This window comes from Rhinoraja longicauda, chromosome 3 (assembly GCF_053455715.1).
Source record: "Rhinoraja longicauda isolate Sanriku21f chromosome 3, sRhiLon1.1, whole genome shotgun sequence".
NCBI classification, from domain to species: domain Eukaryota; kingdom Metazoa; phylum Chordata; class Chondrichthyes; order Rajiformes; family Arhynchobatidae; genus Rhinoraja; species Rhinoraja longicauda.
Genome location: NC_135955.1, coordinates 38,104,853 through 38,124,645, shown reverse-complemented (window position 1 = coordinate 38,124,645; position 19,793 = coordinate 38,104,853). Strand labels below are relative to the sequence as shown.

The 19,793-nt window shown below is 46.2% G+C and overlaps 1 protein-coding gene across 3 annotated transcripts in view; it reads right to left on the bottom strand.

Moving 5' to 3' along the window:
* Positions 1-19,793, bottom strand: part of cxxc4 (CXXC finger 4) — a 58,110-nt gene that overhangs the window by 35,755 nt on the left and 2,562 nt on the right. The window contains exon 2 of one of the 3 annotated variants that reach the window (XM_078396919.1): positions 11,720-11,844. The exons of the other annotated variants lie outside the window; for them this stretch is intronic. Within the exon in view, the coding sequence (XP_078253045.1) occupies positions 11,806-11,844 (39 nt within the window). The 3' untranslated portion in view covers positions 11,720-11,805. Of the gene's footprint in view, positions 1-11,719; positions 11,845-19,793 lie in introns of those variants that run through there. 3 annotated transcript variants of the gene reach the window in all.

The following is a 19,793-nucleotide window of genomic DNA, read 5'->3' as shown; positions in this document are numbered from 1 at the left end:
ACACAAGAGAGGCTTAGGAAGTACAGACAAGTTAAATGAATGGACAAGGATACAGCAGATGATATATATATGAGATGGAATGATACGAGGTCATCCACTTTGGTAGGAAAAATAGAAAGGCGGAGTAAATTTTAAAAGTTGAGAAAATAGAAAATGTTGGTTTTCAGAGGGATCTGAGTGTATTTTAATACAAATAACTGAAAATTAACATGTGGGAACAGGAAGGCAAATATTGCTGTGATCTTCATTGCAAAATGGCATTAGTACAAGTGTAGAGATTCCTTGCTCCAATTATATGTGGTCCAAATACAACAGAACCCGAAATAATGTGCAAAAGTCTGCTTCCCTACCTAAGAAAGGGTATACTCGTGACAGATGGGAGTGCAGTGAAGGTGCACCAGAGTGTTTCTTGGGATGAATTTGGTCCTATGAGGGGAGATTAAACAGAATGGGCCTGTACCCTGGAGACATACGAGACCCCAGACGATGGAATCTTGACTCATACAGTTAACATATTCAAAGTTTTCCCATTCATTCAATCAAATATATATTAGTTACGGATATAGAGAGGAGAAACAAGCATAAAGAGGCTCGTTGGAATAATCCTATTTGACTTCCCCTTCTGAATCCACTTTTGGAATACGATAGACAAAAATCATCTTCAAAAGTGTTGTATGGCAACATTAACATCTAATCAGCTGGCAAGTTCAGGATTATGTTAACTTGGTTCATGCCACTCACAGTTTGCCTCAAATTAACAATATCACCGAGATCTCTCAATGCCCCAGCCAAGCTGTAATTAATTCAGCAAATTATACTCAAATCACATGTTAAACTGAAATGTATTGGAAGGAGTCTAGCACTGCATGTGCCGAATTGTCCTGCTCTAGTGAGATCCAGTCATTATTTTTACCAAAGGTTAGGAATGTACCATGCCATGAATTTTCCTTCAGTTGTTTTTAACAACCTAGCTATTTCTGTAGTGTAGGAAAATAACTGCAGATGCTGGTACAACTCGAAGGTATTTATTCACAAAATGCTGCAAAATGCTGGAGTAACTCAGTAGGTCAGGCAGCATCTGAGGAGAGGAAAGGGTCTCAACCCGAAACCTCACCCATTCCTTCTCTCCTGAGATGCTGCCTGACCTGCTGAGTTACTCCAGCATTTTGTGAATAAATAGCAATTTCTGTATTTCACTGTTAACTCTAACCTGCACAATCAATAATGCTCCTTGCACGAATTTATCCACCAAGATTGTCTCGGCGGACCAATCATCTCTTGTTAACACCAAACCCACGTGACTGGCCAACACCAACGCTGACATTGATAAAATATAGGTCAGCGTAGCAACAGAATTATGGAATGCACAGCACAGACCATCTGGTACATCTTGTTTGTGTCAGATCTTTGAAAGAACTAGTCAGTCTAATTTCACATCCCTACCCTTTCCCCCTGGCCTTGTGTGCTCACTTTGTAATTCATAAACAAATTTGCTCTTCCATGTGCTTTCACCATCCTTTCAAGCAGTTCATTCCCATAATTTAAAAATCTCTTCATCTTCCGTCTAGTACTTTTTCCACAATGTATGGAAATTATAGCATTTAGTAAATAAATGATTAAAACTAAGATTAGCAGATTAAAACTCTTAATCGTAAAGTAAATTGTGTTTAATCATTTTAATCATTTAACAGCCTGGTCTGTAAGCAGTCAAGCTCTCTGATCATAGATACATTTGAAGCACAGCTTGGCCCTCTCACAAAGGGATTATATTAAATATAGAAAATTCCACAGCATGCAATGGTTCTCAGGTGATGTAGCGGTAGAGTGAAGAAGGGAAGAACACAAAGAGGGGTCAGATCCAGAAATATAGAAAATAACATAGTTGCCAAATCAAATACAGCAAATACAAAGAACAAGTCCTTGTGGTAGATATGCCGCAGAGATTCAAGGGAGTGACCCATGGCACTGGAGCAAACTTTTCTCTAATTAATACCTGTATCTGGCATTCCAAGGGATGTTGGAAGAAGAAAAGAGAAGCAAAGACCTTATTTCCAGCACTCCACCTACTGCACAGTCAGTGCATAACTCCAGGGAGGTGGAGAAGGAGTTACCGTCTGTTTCATATAACCAGGAGTGACACAGGATTGATCGCAGGATATGATCTGATATATTTCTTGCAGGAATTACACTCAACGCTGAGTTAGAACGAGGACATTCCATGGGAACAGGACAGAATTCTTCTCTGTTTGAAAGGTCTTGGCACGAAACGTCACCCATTCCTTCTCTCCAGAGATGATGCCTGTCCCGCTGAGTTACTCCAGCATTTTGTTTCCATTTTCGGTTTAAACCAGCATCTGCAGTTACTTCCTACAGATTCTTTTCCCCCAAGTTGGAAGGATCTGTCGAGTTGCAGGCTGAAACCACCACTTACTTCAGGACCCGCAGGTGTCGCAGTGGTAGTTCCCAACTGTTCCCTCAAAGCCCAACTCAAACTTGAGGTGCTGCACCTGATCTCCTGAGGTAGCACCTTATGACTTTTTAGGACTCAGCATGGCGGTTAACAACTTTAGATAACCAGTCTTTGAGTCTCTCACCAAACTAGTCGGTTTGGATATCAGATCGTCAATTTTACTTCAGATTTTCTGCTGAGAAGTTCCTGTATTCTGCATTTTGATTTCTTGTTGGAATTGAGTAGAGCTGCACTGGAAGGACGGTGTTTCAGGGAAGCTGGGGAAAACATGTGGCTTTAGCTAATTAGTGAGGGCGGAGGCAACTCTTTTAAACTGGTCTGGGAAGGGACGTTTTATGGTCACAGTGGTATCATGTTTGGCAGAGATCAAACTCTTGGTGAGTGTTAAATGTGAGTGGTGACAGCAAACAAAGAATGAAGAGGAAAGATCTTGATTTTAAAAAAACACTGCAGTAAAAGAGGAGGGAATTACATATTTGTAAGTATTCCAAAAATGCAGCATTACTGTACGATTAATAATATGCATTACAAACAAACTCATCTTTAATTTTCAGATAACCGAGAAGCACTGATGTTCCATGTCCCTGGCTCCAGCTGCCTGGAATTTCCAATTGTGGAAGATTTTCCAGGAGCTCTTTTGAACGCACAGCCAAGTTCTACATTCCCCACCCCCCACCGCAGTCGCAGTAACCACCACCCCCTCGCCAGTACACCCCACAGCTGTTTATCTGCAACACCTCTATGTTTGGAGCCGTTAAATGCCCAGCTAATCTGGTGAAATGGAAATCAGTCCAGATTTTTCCAATTATCTGATCTCCTTAAGGGAAAGGAATTATCCTCCTTTCAGATGACACTGATGGAGCGTGACCTGGCAGGCAGCCAATTTCTGCAGTCTCTGCAGCTTTTGATGAATCTCTACTACAGGTCCGCATGCCAGAACTTTGAAATGCCCTCCCCCTCCCTCCTCTCACAGCCACAGACCCCTGCCTACTGTTAGTTACAGCTCCAGACTCACAATTACTCGATATCCCTGGCGAGGACTGGGATGTTATCTACACACCCATCACAGACAACTGCATGTCACATTTTCCAATAGCACAGTAATTCTTAATGAAGCTTAAGCTCCCAAATGTTAATAAAACTACTTTGTTCTATCCATCCCCAGCCTGCCACAATCAGTCTAACATTTATGGAAACCTGACACAAATAGCTGGCTTAGGCACCAAGGATTTCATTATTCCCGTTCCTTCTCTCGGTTACTCAGTGGAGAAGTTATTGCAACAGTCACCACGGAGTGGATGTAACAATTAAAAGAAGTAGTTAACCCAAGCTGGCATCCCATCACCATATTTAATCTATATCCATTAGTTCCTACTTCTCACCAGTAACTCCTTCGAACCAGCGCCCTGGACCGACATTTCATTTCAATTTCTTTTTAAAAGGCAAAGAAAGCAAAAAAGTATCTTACGATGGATTTGCATTTAAGTAGTAAGCCCTTTGTATGGGGATAATAAACCGAGCTAAGTTGAGCAAATGATCTTGTACCTGACATTGGGATAAGGGCCCCTGGCAAGGTGGCATGATGTGTGCTCCCGTGAATACTGTCGTGCGGATCTCCATGTTCGGCATGTGTTGACATGGGAGTATGCCAGTGGCTGCAGTGTCAGATTTAACAACTATTTTACATTTTCCCTTCGGCACTATTAACCCCATAGCAAGAGTGGTCCATCTGTGACAACTATAACAAGTATCCAAAGGGAAATTCAGCACAGCAAAATGTCTTTAGGAACGCGATGAACTTAAGATTGTAAGGACTCCAATGTAAGGGTCCAAAAGAAATTTCTCAAACTGAAACGTCAGCTGTCCATTTTCCTCCACAAATGCTGCCCGACCTACTGAGTTTCTCCAGCAGTTCTCGGTCAGGGCGGCACAGTAGTAGAGTTGCTGTCTTACAGCGCCAGAGACCCGGGTTTGATCTTGACTACGGGTGCTGTCTGTGCAAGAGTTTGAACGTTCTCCCTGTGACCACGGGTGGTCCAGTTTCCTCCCACACCCCAAAGACAAACAGGTTTGCAGGTTAATTGGCTTTGGTAAAATTTGTAAATTGCCCCTGGTGAGTAGGATAGTACCTGTGCATGAGGATCGCTGGTCGGCACAGACTCAGGGGGCCGATGGGCCTGCTTCCGTGCTGCATTTTTAAACTAAAGAACTTGAATCTATTATTCAGGCCATGGTGTGCCTCCACCAGCCTCTCAGGCAGCTCAGACTGCAAAATCTGTTAGAATATTTGGGGATTGTAGCTGACAAAGTAGACAAGATGGAATGGTTAATGTAGTAATATATCAAGAAATTATTGTGCGAAAGGGAGACTAAGAATAAACTAGTCATGTTCATGTTGCCACACTGGATATCACAAAGGTTATGGTCTGGGTCTCAGCAATTTGCTATCTACATCAATTATATAAATGAGGGTACCAAATATGATGTATCCAAGTGAGCTATTGACACAAATCTGGGCAGGAGATGTGTTGCTGGAACATAGGCATAAGTGACTGGATAAGGATATTGAACATGGAATATAATGTAAGAATGGTTTTGAAAAATACTACAGCAAAGTATTTTTTGAATGATATAGAGTTAAATATTAGTATTTTGTGGGAGCCTCATGTTCTTGCACACGAGTTATTGAAAAATAATTTGTCAGCAAATTTACACAGATAACAGTGTTGGAGTGAGGCAAAGCACTGCAATTTTCCAGAATTGAGCGTGCAGTGTATAGTACAATACATTACAATATATCTTTATTGTTATCGTATAGGGGTACAACAAGATTGGGAATGCGACTTCCATTCGATGCAATAAATTAATTAGCTAATCAACAGAAATTTAGGCAGCCCAGAGAAACAAAATTAGAAACAGTTAAAACAGAATAAAGTGCAAATAGGTCTGTGCCGGGTCGCTGTGCGACGTGACCATCCGAAGGAGACAGTTCATGGGGGGGGAGGGGGGGGGCACTCAGCCGGACCGGTTCAGAGCAGCTATGGCCCTGAGGATGAAGCTGTTCCCGAGTCTGGAGGTGCGGGCGTAGAAGGCCTTGTAACTCCTTCCGGATGGTAGAAGTTCGAACAGACTATACAGGGGTGTGAGGAGTCTTTGTGGATGCTCATGGCTTTCCTGAGGCATCGTGTATTGTAGATGCCCTCCAAAGCTGGAAGCTGCGTCCCGATAATCTTCTGAGCTCTGTAGACTACCCGCTGAAGAGCTCTCCTCTCTGCCTCCGTGCAGCTGAGATACCACACAGGGATGCCATGCGTTAGGATGCTCTCTATGATGCAGCGGTGGAAGGTCGTCAACAGCTGTTGGGGCAGACCAGTCTTTTTCAGTGTAGAACAGGTAGAGCAGTCGTTGCTGTGCCTTCTTGACCATGTGAGGTCTTCCGAAATGTGAGTGCCCAGAAACTTGAAGCTGGACACTCTCTCCACACTGTCCCCGTTGATAAAGATCGGAGCGTATTCCCCAACATGTGACCTTCAGAAGTTGATGATCAGCTCCTTGGTCTTGGAGGTGTTTAGTGACAGGTTGTTATCGGAGCACCAGTCCGCCAGGTTCTGCACCTCCGCTCTGTAGTGTGTTTCATCACCGTTGGTGATCAGCCTGATCACCGTTGTGTCGCCTGCAAGCTTGACAATGGTGTTGGTGTCAAATGCAGGTCTGTGTTAGGATGCTCTCTGTGGTGCAGCGGTAGAAGGTCGTCAGCAGCTGTTGGGGCAGACCAGTCTTTTTTAGTGTTCTTAGGAAAAACAGTCGTTGCTGCGCCTTCTTAACCAGCACAGCAGTGTTAGTGGACCATGTGAGGTCCTCCAAAATGTGTGTGCCCAGAAACCTGAAGCTGGACACTCTCTCTCTCCACACTGTCCCCGTTGATAAAGATCAGGGCGTATTCCCCATTATGTGACCTCCTGAAGTTGATGATCAGCTCCTTGGTCTTAGAGGTGTTTAGGGACAGGTTGTTATAGACAATAGGTGCAGGAGTAGGTCATTCAGCCCTTCGAGCCAGCACCTCCATTCAATGTGATCATAGCTGATCATTCTCAATCTGTACCCCGTTCCTGCCTTCTCCCCATACCCCCTGACTCTGCTATCTTTAAGAGCTCTATCTAGCTCTCCCTTGAATTCATCCACAATTTCTAGAGCCACCTCCTTAATGTAGATCAGTGCATGTTCCTTTAACATAGTGACCTCACCACTACTAACCACTCCCCATTGTCTCTTGTATAATTGTAGCTTCCCCACCTCCAGCTCGCTCTCTAGTTCCAGTGATGACCACGGACAGCTAGGGCATAACCTGTGTGTAGTGAAATTAATAAACAATATCCAGTAAAAGACTCTGTGTGCAAAGGACGTCTCTTTACATGGTGTCAGAGCGGTAGACTTGCGTCTCCTGTTTATCGGGTTTTTATTTTTAGCATTTGTTCGTCCCAGTTGTGTCCCATCCTTCCACTTTGCCATGGCTCCCTCGTGTCGTCGTCCGGACACGCTTGTTTTTGATGAGGACATAGTGCACCGCTGGACTGTCTTCCAGCGGGACTACGAGCACTATATAGCGATTGCCCATCCTGATGCAACTGCTGCGATAAAAGCTCACCTGCTCCTCAACCTGGCTGGTCCGGAGGCAATGGAACGCTATGCGTCGTTCGAATTCGTCCCTCCGGAGGACCGCAACGACCCGGTATGTCTCATGGCTAAGTTCACTGCCCTGTGCGATATACCCACCAATAACATTATCGAACGTTTCAACTTTTTCTCGCGGCGTCAGACTCCAGGGGAGCACGTTGACGCCTTCATTGCATCTTTAAGACATATGGCTCGGCGGTGCCGCCTTCAAACGATTACACCCGACGAGATGATCAGGGACGTCCTGGTCAACGGTCTCCTAAACTCTAAGCTGCGGGATGAGCTCCTGATGAAGCCTGACCTGTCGCTAACGGACGCCATACATGCCGCACGCATGGCCTCTGCTGTTGGCTCAGTATCTCGGCCGGCGCCCCAGGACATAAATTTCACCGGCCGCCGGCGATTGAATGACCCGCAGACCAGGGTCACCCCCTCCGCGCCCACTATGGTCACCCTATTAATTTCACTACACACAGGTTATGCCCTAGCTGTCCGTGGTCATCACTGGAACTAGAGAGCGAGCTGGAGGTGGGGAAGCTACAATTATACAAGAGACAATGGGGAGTGGTTAGTAGTGGTGAGGTCACTATGTTAAAGGAACATGCACTGATCTACATCCTTCCTCTTGGAAACAAAAGTGACCACGGCTCATGCGCTAGGCTCAAACTACAAGCAGGGAGCAGATAGAATGCAGCACAACACAGACTACTCGTACACACCGTACCGGACAGGCGGCCTGACCACTCTCCCTGGTGTTGAACGTCAACATCGTTCCATCTTGGCAGATGCAGTCACTGGTCACACACACTGCCGCTGATCCGAACCTTCAACAGCTTGAGGGCGTCATCCGCCGTGGCTGGCCTGAACGACGGTCTTCCCTGCCGGCTGGTGCCGTGCCCTACTTCCTGGTTCGGGATGAACTGGTGCTGCACGCGGGCGTGGTGGTGAAGGGTCACAAGGTTGTGGTGCCGGCTGCGCTGCGAGATCACTACTTCCAGACTGCCCACAACGGACACCCAGGGGTGGAGGCCACGTTATCCCAGGCCCAAGCACAGTTTTACTGGCCTGGCATGGTCAAGGACATCCGGGACAGGGTCTCCGCCTGCGCTGCCTGCAACAGCCTATTACCTCATCAGCAGCGCCAGCCTCTCCTGCAGCAGCCGGCTCCCGAGTTGCCGTGGATGGCTGTTGCCGCCGATATTTTCGAGTGGCGTGGCAAACACTACCTGGTCCTGGTGGACTCCTACTCCAGCTGGTTCGAGGTGGACCTGCTGCCGTCCCTCACGTCTGCTGCCGTCATCGGGAAGCTTCGCCGCCACTTCTCTACCTTTGGTTCCCCGGCATCCCTCCAGTCCGACAACGGCAGCCAGTTTACCAGCGCGGAGTTTGCTGCTTTCGCCACCCGGTGGAACTTTCGCCACATCACCAGCAGCCCCGAGTACCCGCAAAGCAATGGACTTGCAGAGCGCGCTGTCCGCAGCGCTAAGGAACTGATGGAACGTTGCCGGCTTGACAGTTCGGACTTGTACCTTGCCCTCCTCAACCTCCGCAACATCTCCCGGGACCCCGCGCTCGGTTCCCCTGCCCAGCGCCTCATGTCCCGCACCACTAGACCCCCTATCCCCGTCTCCCAGCAATCCCTGCAACCCACGGCTCGGAGCCCTGCCGCTGTCAGGGAGCGCTTCACTGAAAAGCAGCTCATTCAGAAGCGCTCCTTTGACAAATCGTCCCGTCCCCTTCCACCTCTGTTCGCTGGCCAGGTTGTCCGGATGGAGTCCACCTCCGGTCACCACCGGCTGGCCGTGGTCGTCGGCAATGCTGACTCTCCACGGTCGTACCTGGTCAACTACGAGGGCACCGTGTATCGTCGTACCCGCCAGCACCTGATGCTGGTAAACGAGCCTGCACCGCCTCCCGCGGTCCCGTATTCACCTCCCGTCCAGTCCCCGGTGCCTGATGTGCCTCCTGCTCCGGTACATCCGCAGTCGCCCCAGCCCCCTTCCCCTCCCTCGCCTGCGCGTGTATCGCTTCCCAGTCCTCCTCCTTCCCCTGGTTCCCCAGCCTCTGTACCCGCACCCGTCCATGCTGTTCCTTCGACCGGAGGGGATGGTGGGTTGCGCACCCGCTCTGGGAGAGTGGTCAGGCCGCCTGTCCGGTACGGTGTGTACGAGTAGTCTGTGTTGTGCTGCATTCTATCTGCTCCCTGCTTGTAGTTTGAGCCTAGCGCATGAGCCGTGGTCACTTTTGTTTCCAAGAGGAAGGATGTAGATCAGTGCATGTTCCTTTAACATAGTGACCTCACCACTACTAACCACTCCCCATTGTCTCTTGTATAATTGTAGCTTCCCCACCTCCAGCTCGCTCTCTAGTTCCAGTGATGACCACGGACAGCTAGGGCATAACCTGTGTGTAGTGAAATTAATAAACAATATCCAGTAAAAGACTCTGTGTGCAAAGGACGTCTCTTTACACTTAAGTACCCTGGGATGCAGACCATCAGGCCCTGGGGATTTATCAGTCTTTTGTCCCATCAGTCTACCCAACACCATTTCCTGCCTAATGTGGATTTCCTTTGGTTCTTCCGTCACACTCGGATCTCTGGCCACTAGAACATCTGGGAGATTGTTTGTATCCTCCTTAGTGAAGACAGATCCAAAGTACCGGTTCAACTCGCCTGCCATTTCTTTGTTCCTCATAATAAATTCCCCCGCTTCTGTCTTCAAGGGACCCACATTTGCCTTATCTGAGCACCAGTCCGCCAGGTTCTGCACCTCCGCTATGTAGTGTGTTTCATCACCGTTGGTGATCAGCCCAATCACCATTGTGTCGTCTGCAAACTTAACAATGGTGTTGGTGGCGAATGCAGGAACACAGTTGTGTGTGAATAGGGAGTAGAGCATGGGGCTCAATACACAGCCCTGCGGTGTGCCGGTACTCAGGGTGATAGTGGAGGAGAGGTGCGGGCCCATTCTCACTGCCTGCAGTCGCTCCATCAGGAAATCCAGGATCCAGTCACATAACGACGAGCTGAGGCCTAGCTGGTGGAGTTTGGTGTTGAGCTTGGTGGGGATGACCGTGTTGAAGGCAGAGCTATAATCTATGAATAGCATCCTCACGTACGTGCCCTGTCTCTCCAGGCGAGTCAGGACAGTGTGAAGAGCCAGAGAGATGGCGTCCTCTGTGGATCTGTTTGCCCTGTATGCGAATTGATGCGAGTCCAGTGAGGCAGGGATGCTGGATTTGATGTGTGAGAAGACCAACCTTTCAAAGCACTTCATGATTATAGGAGTTAGGGCAACCGGACGGTGGTCGTTCAGGTTGGTGATTTTTGGGGGTTTTCGGCACCTGCACTATGGTAGCTGACTTCAGGCACTTGGGGATCTGAGCCAGAGATAATGACAGGTTAAAGATCCTGGTGAGTACCTCAGCCAGCTGTTCAGCACAGTCCCTAAGTACCCTTCCTTGAACTCCATCCAGGCCTGCAGCCTTGCGTGGGTTGACCCTTCGCAGAGCGCGTTGTACATTCTGTGTGCTCAATGTTAAGATCTGTCCCTCCGCCATGGCCGGGGTTATTCCACTCATGGTGGTGTTGCCAGTTTCGAAGCGAGCAAAGAAGGTGTTAAGTTCGTTGGCCAGTGTGATGTCACTGTGTGGGCAGGTAGGGCTGCTCTTGTAGTCAGTGATGTCCCTGACACCCTGCCACATGCTTCTGGTGTCCGTGGTATTGAAGCGGTCTTCCACCCGTTGCCTGTGAATATCTTTGGCCTTTTAATACCTTTGTTCAGGTTTGACCTGGCAAACTGTATGCTGAAGTGTCACTGGATTTAAAGGCATTGTTGCGTGCCCTCAACAGATTCTGTACCTCCTTGTTCATCCACGGTTTCCGGTTTGGGAACTTCTTTATTTCCTTGTCCTCTGTGACATTCTCCAATTGATGTAGGAGAGCAGTGGATGTGTACTCCTCCAAGTCTACCTCTGAACCACAGGTCGCCTGTTGTGCAAACAGGTCCCAGTCGGTGCAATCAAAGCAGTCCTGGAGTTGTAGGGTGGCGTCCTTGGGCCATATTTTGACCGTCTTTATTGCAGGTTTGGTCTTGCGGATGAGGGGTTTGTATGTGGGCAGTAGAAACAGTGAGAGGTGATTGGATTGTCCTGGTCTCTTAACCAAAGGAAGAAAATACCTGCCTTAGAGGGACCACAAAAAACACTTTTTCGATTGATTGCTGAAGTTAGGTGATGATCTTGTCATGGGACCTGACCAATGTTCCTTGGAGTTATTGCAAAACTGTTTAAGGGTGTTGGCGGATGGACTGACAATCTGAAACACGTGAATGGCCATTTGTGTGAAATGCGTTTTATCTTAAACAATATTTCCCCATCCAAAACAGGAGAAGGTTGGATGGTATCAATTGTTTGCTTCTTTTCCTCTGCCACCTGTATCTCCAATGCTTCTTTTAATTAGTCAGTTCTTGCACTTTTTGGCTTTCTACACTGCTCCCTTCCTGCCTCACACCGCATTTAATCTCTCTGGTTGCTCAATATTTCTCTGCTTCCCACTGGTTCAGACCTCCTTACCCTGCTCATGATCATGATGTCTCCCGTACTTCCTTCAGCATTCCAAGCTTTGACTGGAGATCAAAGAAAAATGCAGTTGCTGCAAATCAGAAATATGGAAAATGCTGGAGCAGGTCTGGTGATGTCTGTGGGAAGAGAAACAGAGTTCAGAAACCCTTTGTCAGAAAACAGTGATCTTCGCAAATTCTGATAAAGAGGTTGCAAGTGTGCAGCTGGTGGAGCTCCTCCCTTACAACGCCAGAAAATGAGGTTTGATCCTTGGGTAATCTGGAGTTTGATCATTCTCTCTGTTTCCTCTGAGTGCTCCAGTTTCCTCCCACACCTCAAAGAGGTGGCAGGCATGCAGTGAAGAAAGCTAATGGTATGTTGGCATTCATAGCGAGGGGATTTGAGTATAGGAGCAGGGAGGTTCTGCTGCAGTTGTACAGGGCATTGGTGAGACCACACCTGGAGTATTGCGTACAGTTTTGGTCTCCTAATCTGAGGAAAAACATTCTTGCCATAGAGGGAGTACAGAGAAGGTTCACCAGATTGATTCCTGGGATGGCAGGACTTTCATATGAAGAAAGACTGGATAGACTCGGCTTGTACTCGCTGGAATTTAGAAGATTGAGGGGGGATCTTATAGAAACGTACAAAATTCTTAAGGGGTTGGACAGGCTAGATGCAGGAAGATTGTTCCCAATGTTGGGGAAATCCAGAACAAGGGGTCACAGTTTAAGGATAAGGGGGAAGTCTTTTAGGACCGAGATGAAAGTTTTTTTTCACACAGAGAGTGGTGAATCTGTGGAATTCTCTGCCACAGAAGGTAGTTGAGGCCAGTTCATTGGCTATATTTAAGAGGGAGTTAGATGTGGCCCTTGTGGCTAAAGGGATCAGGGGGTATGGAGAGAAGGCAGGTACGGGATACTGAGTTGGATGATCAGCCATGACCATATTGAATGGCGGTGCAGGCTCGAAGGGCCGAATGGCCTACTCCTGCACCTATTTTCTATGTTTCTAGGACATGCGGGTTTGTCGGTTAATTGGCCTCTGTAAATTGCCCGGAGAGTAGGGAGTAGATTAGAGGGTGAGATAACAGAATTAATGTGATCGAGTGATCGATGGTCAGCGTGGACTCAGTGGGTCATGTTTTTCATGGTGTATCTTTTAATCAATCAAAAAGTCTCCGACTGAAATGTCAACTGTTTCTCTTCCCACAGATGCAGCCTGACCTGCTGAGTGTTTCCAGCATTTCTGGTTTTTGTTTTGTCTTTGAATGGTCCAATCAACATCAAACAAATCAGTTTCGATCTTGGACAGTCAGAGAGATGGGCTAAGAATATGGTCACACAAGCTGAAATATTGCCTTCAGATGACACAATGACCACCACTGGATGAGAAGAATGGAGAGTAATTGCATTAATGCAGTTGAAATTTGTGAAGGGTTTGACTTGACATATGCTGGAAGGTTGAACACCTTAATAACACTGGTGGCTAAAGCAGGGATCATATTCTCAGAATAATGGGTGACCATTTAGATTGAATGGAGTGAAGTTTCTTCACTCAAACTGATGAGAAATGTTGGAATTCTTTACTTCAGAAGATTATAGATATTCATTGGATTTGCAGATGAATAAACGTGGGACAGAGATCAATAGACTATTTGACACCAAATCAATGAATAAGGAGGAAGCAAAGTGACGGTAAGAATAATTAGCCAGAATCTCATTAATGGAGGAGCATGTTTACAAGTGACAAGGCATGTTATTGGAATCTGCACAACCTTCCAATTGTGTAATTTTTGACTGAGCTCTTCCACTGTGAATGACCTTGGCTGAAGCATGAACTCTATTGACAATTAGTGTAAAATTAGTCTTTCTCCCTCAAAACACACCTCTTGATTTCAACAGCAAACTGTAAACGTGTTGTTCAATAATATTTGATTCTCTGCCACAAATAAGCTTTCAGTCTGCTCGCAAACCTAAGCCATCCTAATTTCCCTTTGCCCGAGTCCTGCCTACTACAATAGCACACTATTCTTTGATACGAAAAAACCAAATTAATTTCAGATGGCTGGGGTGCTCCCACAGCAGTGTTCCTGATACTACTGTTTCACCAAAAGTTCATGCTAACGACTCTATAATAGATTTTAACATGCACCACCACAAATAAAATTGGCAACAGTATATTGACATCTGTTATACATCTCAAGTGGCATGGCATACAATAGGTGGCCAGTTCTCAGTGGCCATTTTCCAACTGGCAGCATAAGTTAAAGCCTGCCCCAATGGGTGAGTAATTAGGGGTGAGATCCAGCCATCAGCCAACCTCCCTTTAAAGCTCTAGTCGCATCATTCCATTTTGTAGCACGATCTGTGCTTTTAGAGCACTTCACTTCCAATTTCCATCCTGCCCATAAATATACCTGGACTATCTCCGACATCTCCCTCCCGTTTCTGGACCTCACCATCTCCATCACAGGAGACAGACTAGTGACGGACATTTACTATAAACCCACTGACTCGCACAGCTATCTGGACTACACTTCTTCCCACCCGATCCCCTGCAAAAAGTCTATCCCCTACTTCCAATTCCTCCGTCTACGCCGCATCTGCGCCCGGGATGAGGTGTTTCACACTAGGGCGTCAGAGATGTCCTCATTCTTCAGGAAACGGGGCTTCCCCTCCTCCATTATAGATGAGGCTCTCACTAGGGTCTCTTCTACATCCCGCAGCTCCGCTCTTGCTCCCCCTCCCCCCACTCACAACAAGGACAGAATCCCCCTCGTTCTCACCTTCCACTCCACCAGCCAGCAGATCCAACAAATCATCCGCCAACATTTCCGTCACCTACAACGGGACCCCACCATCGGCCATATCTTCCCATCCCCTCCCCTCTCTGCAGAGACCATTCCCTCCGTAACTCCCTGGTCCACTCGTCCCTTCCTACCCAAACCACCCCATCCCCGGGCACTATCCCCTGCAACCGCACGAGATGCAACACCTGTCCCTTTACCTCCCCCCTCAACTCCATCCAAGGACCCAAACAGTCTTTCCAGGTGAGACAAAGGTTTACCTGCACCTCCTCCAACCTCATCTATTGCATCCGCTGCTCTAGATGTCAACTTATTTACATCGGTGAAACCAAGCGCAGGCTCGGCGATCGCTTCGCTCAAAACCTGCGCTCGGTCCGCATTAATCAAACTGATCTCCCGGTGGCCGAGCACTTCAACTCCCCCTCCCATTCCCAGTCTGACCTTTCTGTCATGGGCCTCCTCCAGTGCCATAGTGAGCCCCACCGGAAATTGGAGGAACAGCACCTCATATTTCGCCTGGGCAGCTTGCAGCCCAATGGTATGAACATCGACTTCTCCAACTTTAGGTAGTTCCTCTGTCCCTCTCTTCCCCTCCTCCTTCCCAGATCTCCCTCTATCTTCCTGTCTCCACCTATATCCTTCCTTTGTCCCGCCCCCTCGACATCAGTCTGAAGAAAGGTCTCGACCCGAATCGTCACACATTCCTTCTCTCCCGAGATGCTGCCTGACCTGCTAAGTTACTCCAACATTTTGTGAATAAATACCTTCGATTTGTACCAGCATCTGCAGTTATTTTCTTATACTAATGTGCTTTTAGAGTGACTTGTTTCATCTTGAACCTACCACCACTTCCTTCTCCTATCCTGTGGCAGTTTTACCTGAGTGAATCCTTTGCTCAGAACCAGTCCGATCCACTTTCAATGTCATTTCTATTCCTTACACTTGCTGTTGATGCAGCCTATCACATCTCATTGACAGAACTTCCATGCCTTGACCCCAGCCCTTAAATTCACCTCCTTTACTAATTTGTCACAGATGGCTGCTTTTCTTCTCTCTTCTAAGTTATGGAGTATTCCCTCATTTCTGACAGGTCACACTCATCACCTCATTCTCTCCTTTCACTTAAAATAGAACAAAGGCTTCTTCCTCTGTCTGCCTCCAAGACTGTTTTTTCTCTTTTGCACTAAATACATCTTTTAACAACTTATAATTCTCCAAACCAGAAAATTTTTGTTTACTAGAATGATTTGAACTCTTCTCTTAGACAATAGACAATAGACAATAGGTGCAGGAGTAGGCCATTCAGCCCTTTGAGCCAGCACCGCCATTCAATGCGATCATGGCTGATCACTCTCAATCAGTACCCCGTTCCTGCCTTCTCCCCATACCCCCTAACTCCGCTATCCTTAAGAGCTCTATCCAGCTCTCTCTTGAAAGCATCCAACGAACTGGCCTCCATCCAACGAACTGAATACAAGAAATGAAAAGGTCGGTGGTCCTTTCTTCCTCTTCTTGCCAAGCTACAGGTTTGGTCATCTAGTCTTTCAGCCTTCCTCTCATATTGTATCTGGGTACCAGCATATCTCCGCCCCCAGCAAATAAGTATAGTGAGAAATATCAGGCATGGTCATTATTGACAAACAGCCCCACAGAAAGAATTTTTAGAAAGAATTTAAGCAGCTAATTGCAAAAGTGTAATATTGAAATATACTGAGTATTTATAGGTAACAGTGAATTAGCCTATGAGCAGAAGGCAGTGAGGTGCAGGGGTTAGAGGTCATGAGAGTTGTGGGGGTACATGTTACTCTGAGCAGTCAATTGTTTTTCAAAGTCAATTTGCTTAGAAAACAGTCACTTTAAACAGTAGAGGTAACAGAGGATACAGAAGCTTCCTCAATAAAAACAGGCCAAATTATATTAAAAATCCTGTTAAATGGGGATTGTTATTTGTGAGTTTTGTGCATGAAACAATCACCTCCAACAAGGTAGTCATCAGGCTTAATTTACAGGGGAAATTACATAATCATCTCATCATGTTTGCCGTAATGTCACTAAAATATTTACTGACAAGACCAACATTCATTGCCCATCTCTAGTTGCCCTGAGAGGATGTTTGGTCACCTCCTATAACCACTCCACCCTTAAAAGTATACAGCATGAACATAAAAGCAGGAATTGATGAGCAGGTTTGTGTTAGAAAAGTACTGGTGCAGTCCCAATGCCTAATTGATTGCTTCTGTGCTGAAACTATGAACTCATTCTCTACCTTTACATTGACAGGCCAGACTGTTGCCGATCAGAATAAAAGTTCCTTGTTATATCCGTTCTCGTTAAACTTCCTTTGACCAATTTGCATTGTCCACGTCAGACAGTTCCAACAAATGCATTGTCCACGTCAGACAGTTCCAACACGAACGGATAAAAATATATAATCACAAATTACAAATAATTTTTTTTTAACAGAAAGCTTCTGATCTGTGGGCATCCTTCCCGCACAAACTGCCTTTGTGCTAACCAGAATAGGAATCAACAGCCTACCATTAAAGTCACGTCTGCCTGCATTAAGCTTAATGAAGATTCTTCAATCAGTGCTATCTTATGTCATGTAATAGGCTGGATGATTGAATATTTTTCCGATCACATGATCTGTCCTAAAACAGTGCAATATTTTAGCATCAACAAAAGCATTAACGTGTACAACACATGCTGGCTGACAGCTAAAGCTTCTGCACAGGTTACAGAGAGCTACCACACCCTACCACAACCAGAGAGCAGTGCTGAACTACTATCTACCTCAGTGGTGATCCTCGGAGTATCCTTAATCAGACTTTGATGGCTTTACCTTGCACTAAACGTTATTCCCTTATCATGTATCTATAAACTGTAAATGGCTCAATTGTAATCATGTATTGTCTTTCTGTTGACTGGATAGCACGCAACAAAAGCTTTTCACTGTACCTCGGTACACATGACAGTAAACTAAACTATAACCTGCAGAGAGCATATACTGCTTGTGAAACAGAGGTGTTGAAATTAAACTGAAGTAGAGGTAATTACAGTACAAAACATAAAGTCCAAGTTGACTGAAATACAAATTTAATTAAACTATTTTACATTCTTAAAGTATTTGTCTTAGATACATAAAACATGAAACATTTCTTACACCACGCATCCTGAAGTGGTAATGGCGCCATGGCATTGGTGAAAAGCCATAAAAGACCACGTACAATGAAGAAACCACTGCATCATACAAGGTCATATTGCAAACACAATCACAGTCTAAATTACTAGCTCTTCTACAAACTCCCGAGTGCAGAAAGGAATGCTCCATCCACAAGCATAATCTAAGCAAAACAGGGTTGTACAGTGAAAAAGGGAAGAGAAAGAGAAAGAGAGAAACACAAAGGTAAGCAGTGTGAAAACAGAGAGGAGTAGGGAATAAGGAAAGGAAAGTGATGGAGAGGAGGAATACAGAAGAGAGGTGAATAAAGGAGGAGGAGGGAATAGTAAAGAGGAAAGAGAAATTGAATGTAAAAATAATGTGGGGGGAGTGAAGGGGAAGGATGGGGAAGAAGAAAGAAGGCTGTGCACATAGAGCTGAAATTAGAGAATTCATTGTTCACACCATTGGGTGGGGAGCTACCGAGGTTGAATATGAGGTGCAGTTCCTCTAGCTTGCATTTGGCTTCATCCTGGCAATGGAGGAGGCCGAGGAGAAACAGGTTGGTGTTGGAGTGGGAAGAAGAATGAAAGTGGCTGGCAACGGAGAGATCCATGTGGCCGCAGTGAACAGTGCCTGTGCTCTGCAAAGCGGTTGCCTTGTCTGTATTTGGTCTCACTGGTGTAGAGGAGGGCACATCGAGCGCATTAAATGTAATAGATGTGGGTGGAAGTGCAGGTCTCACCTGGAAGGCTATTTATATCCCAGCATTGAGGTGAGGGTAGATGTGTAGTGACAGGTGTCACACCTCCTTCAGTCATAGGGGAAAGTGCTTGGGAAAGGAGTGGGATGGGTATAGAGGTGTGACAATAGACAATAGGTACAGGAGTAGACCATTCGGCCCTTCGAGACCGTACCGCCATTCAATGTGAGCGTAGCTGATCATCCACAATCAGTACCCCGTTCCTGCCCTCTCCCCATACCCCCTGACTCCGCTATCATTAAGAGCTCTATCTAACTTTCTCTTGAAAGCATCCAGCAAATTGGCCTCCACTGCCTTCTGAGGCACAGAATTCCACAGATTTACAACTCTCTGAGTGAAAAAGTTTTTCCTCATCTCCGTTCTAAATGGCCTACTGCTTATTCTTAAACTGTGGCCCCTGGTTCTGGACTCCCCCAACATTGGGAACATATTTCCTGTGTCTAGCATGTGCAATCCCTTAATAATCTTACATGTTTCAATAAGATCCCCTCTCATCCTTTTAAATTCCAGTGTATACAAGCCCAGTCGCTCCAGTCTTTCAACATACGACAGTCCCACCATTTCGAGAATTAACCTAGTGAACCTACGCTACACTCCCTCAATAGCAAGAATGTCCTTCCTCAAATTTGGAAACCAAAACTGCACACAGTACTCCAAGTGTGGTCTCACTAGGGCCCTATACAACTGCAGAAGGACCTTTTTGCTTCTATACTCAACTACTCTTGTCATGAAGGCCAACATGCCATTAGCTTTCTTCACTGCCTGCTGTACCTGCATGCTTAGGGGAGGAATGCACGAACCATAGAGTCATGAAGAGACTGGTCCTTGCAGAAAGTGGAAAGGGAGAGGAGGGAATGATGTAACAGATATTGGGATTGCAATGAAGCAGGAGCAGATGCCACTTGGCTGATTGGATTCTAACCTCAATGGTGTATTTCGGTTATCTTTCACCCCTTGATTATCAAGCTGCCTCTGCCTTAAAAATATTCAGACTTTGTTTCCATCACCTTTCGACAGAGTTATAAAATTTTATGAACTTCTGAGTAAAAAGTTCTCTTCTCTCTCTCTCTCTAGTGGGCATTGCCTTATTTTTAAACAGTGGTTCCTTAGTTCTAGTTTCTTCAAGAGGAGTTATCTTCTCCAGATCCACCCCATCAGGTTCTCGTTCAGCCAATAAAATTAGCTGCTTTGCTGAGCAGCACTTGTTCATTAAATCCCCTTTCATTCTTCTAATCTCCTGCCTGGTAAACCTTTCCTCAGGTAGCCTGCCTTTTCCAAGTATTAGGCTGATAAACATTTCTGAACTGCCAGTGAGACATTAACATCCTTCCTTAAATAAGGTGACCAACATTGC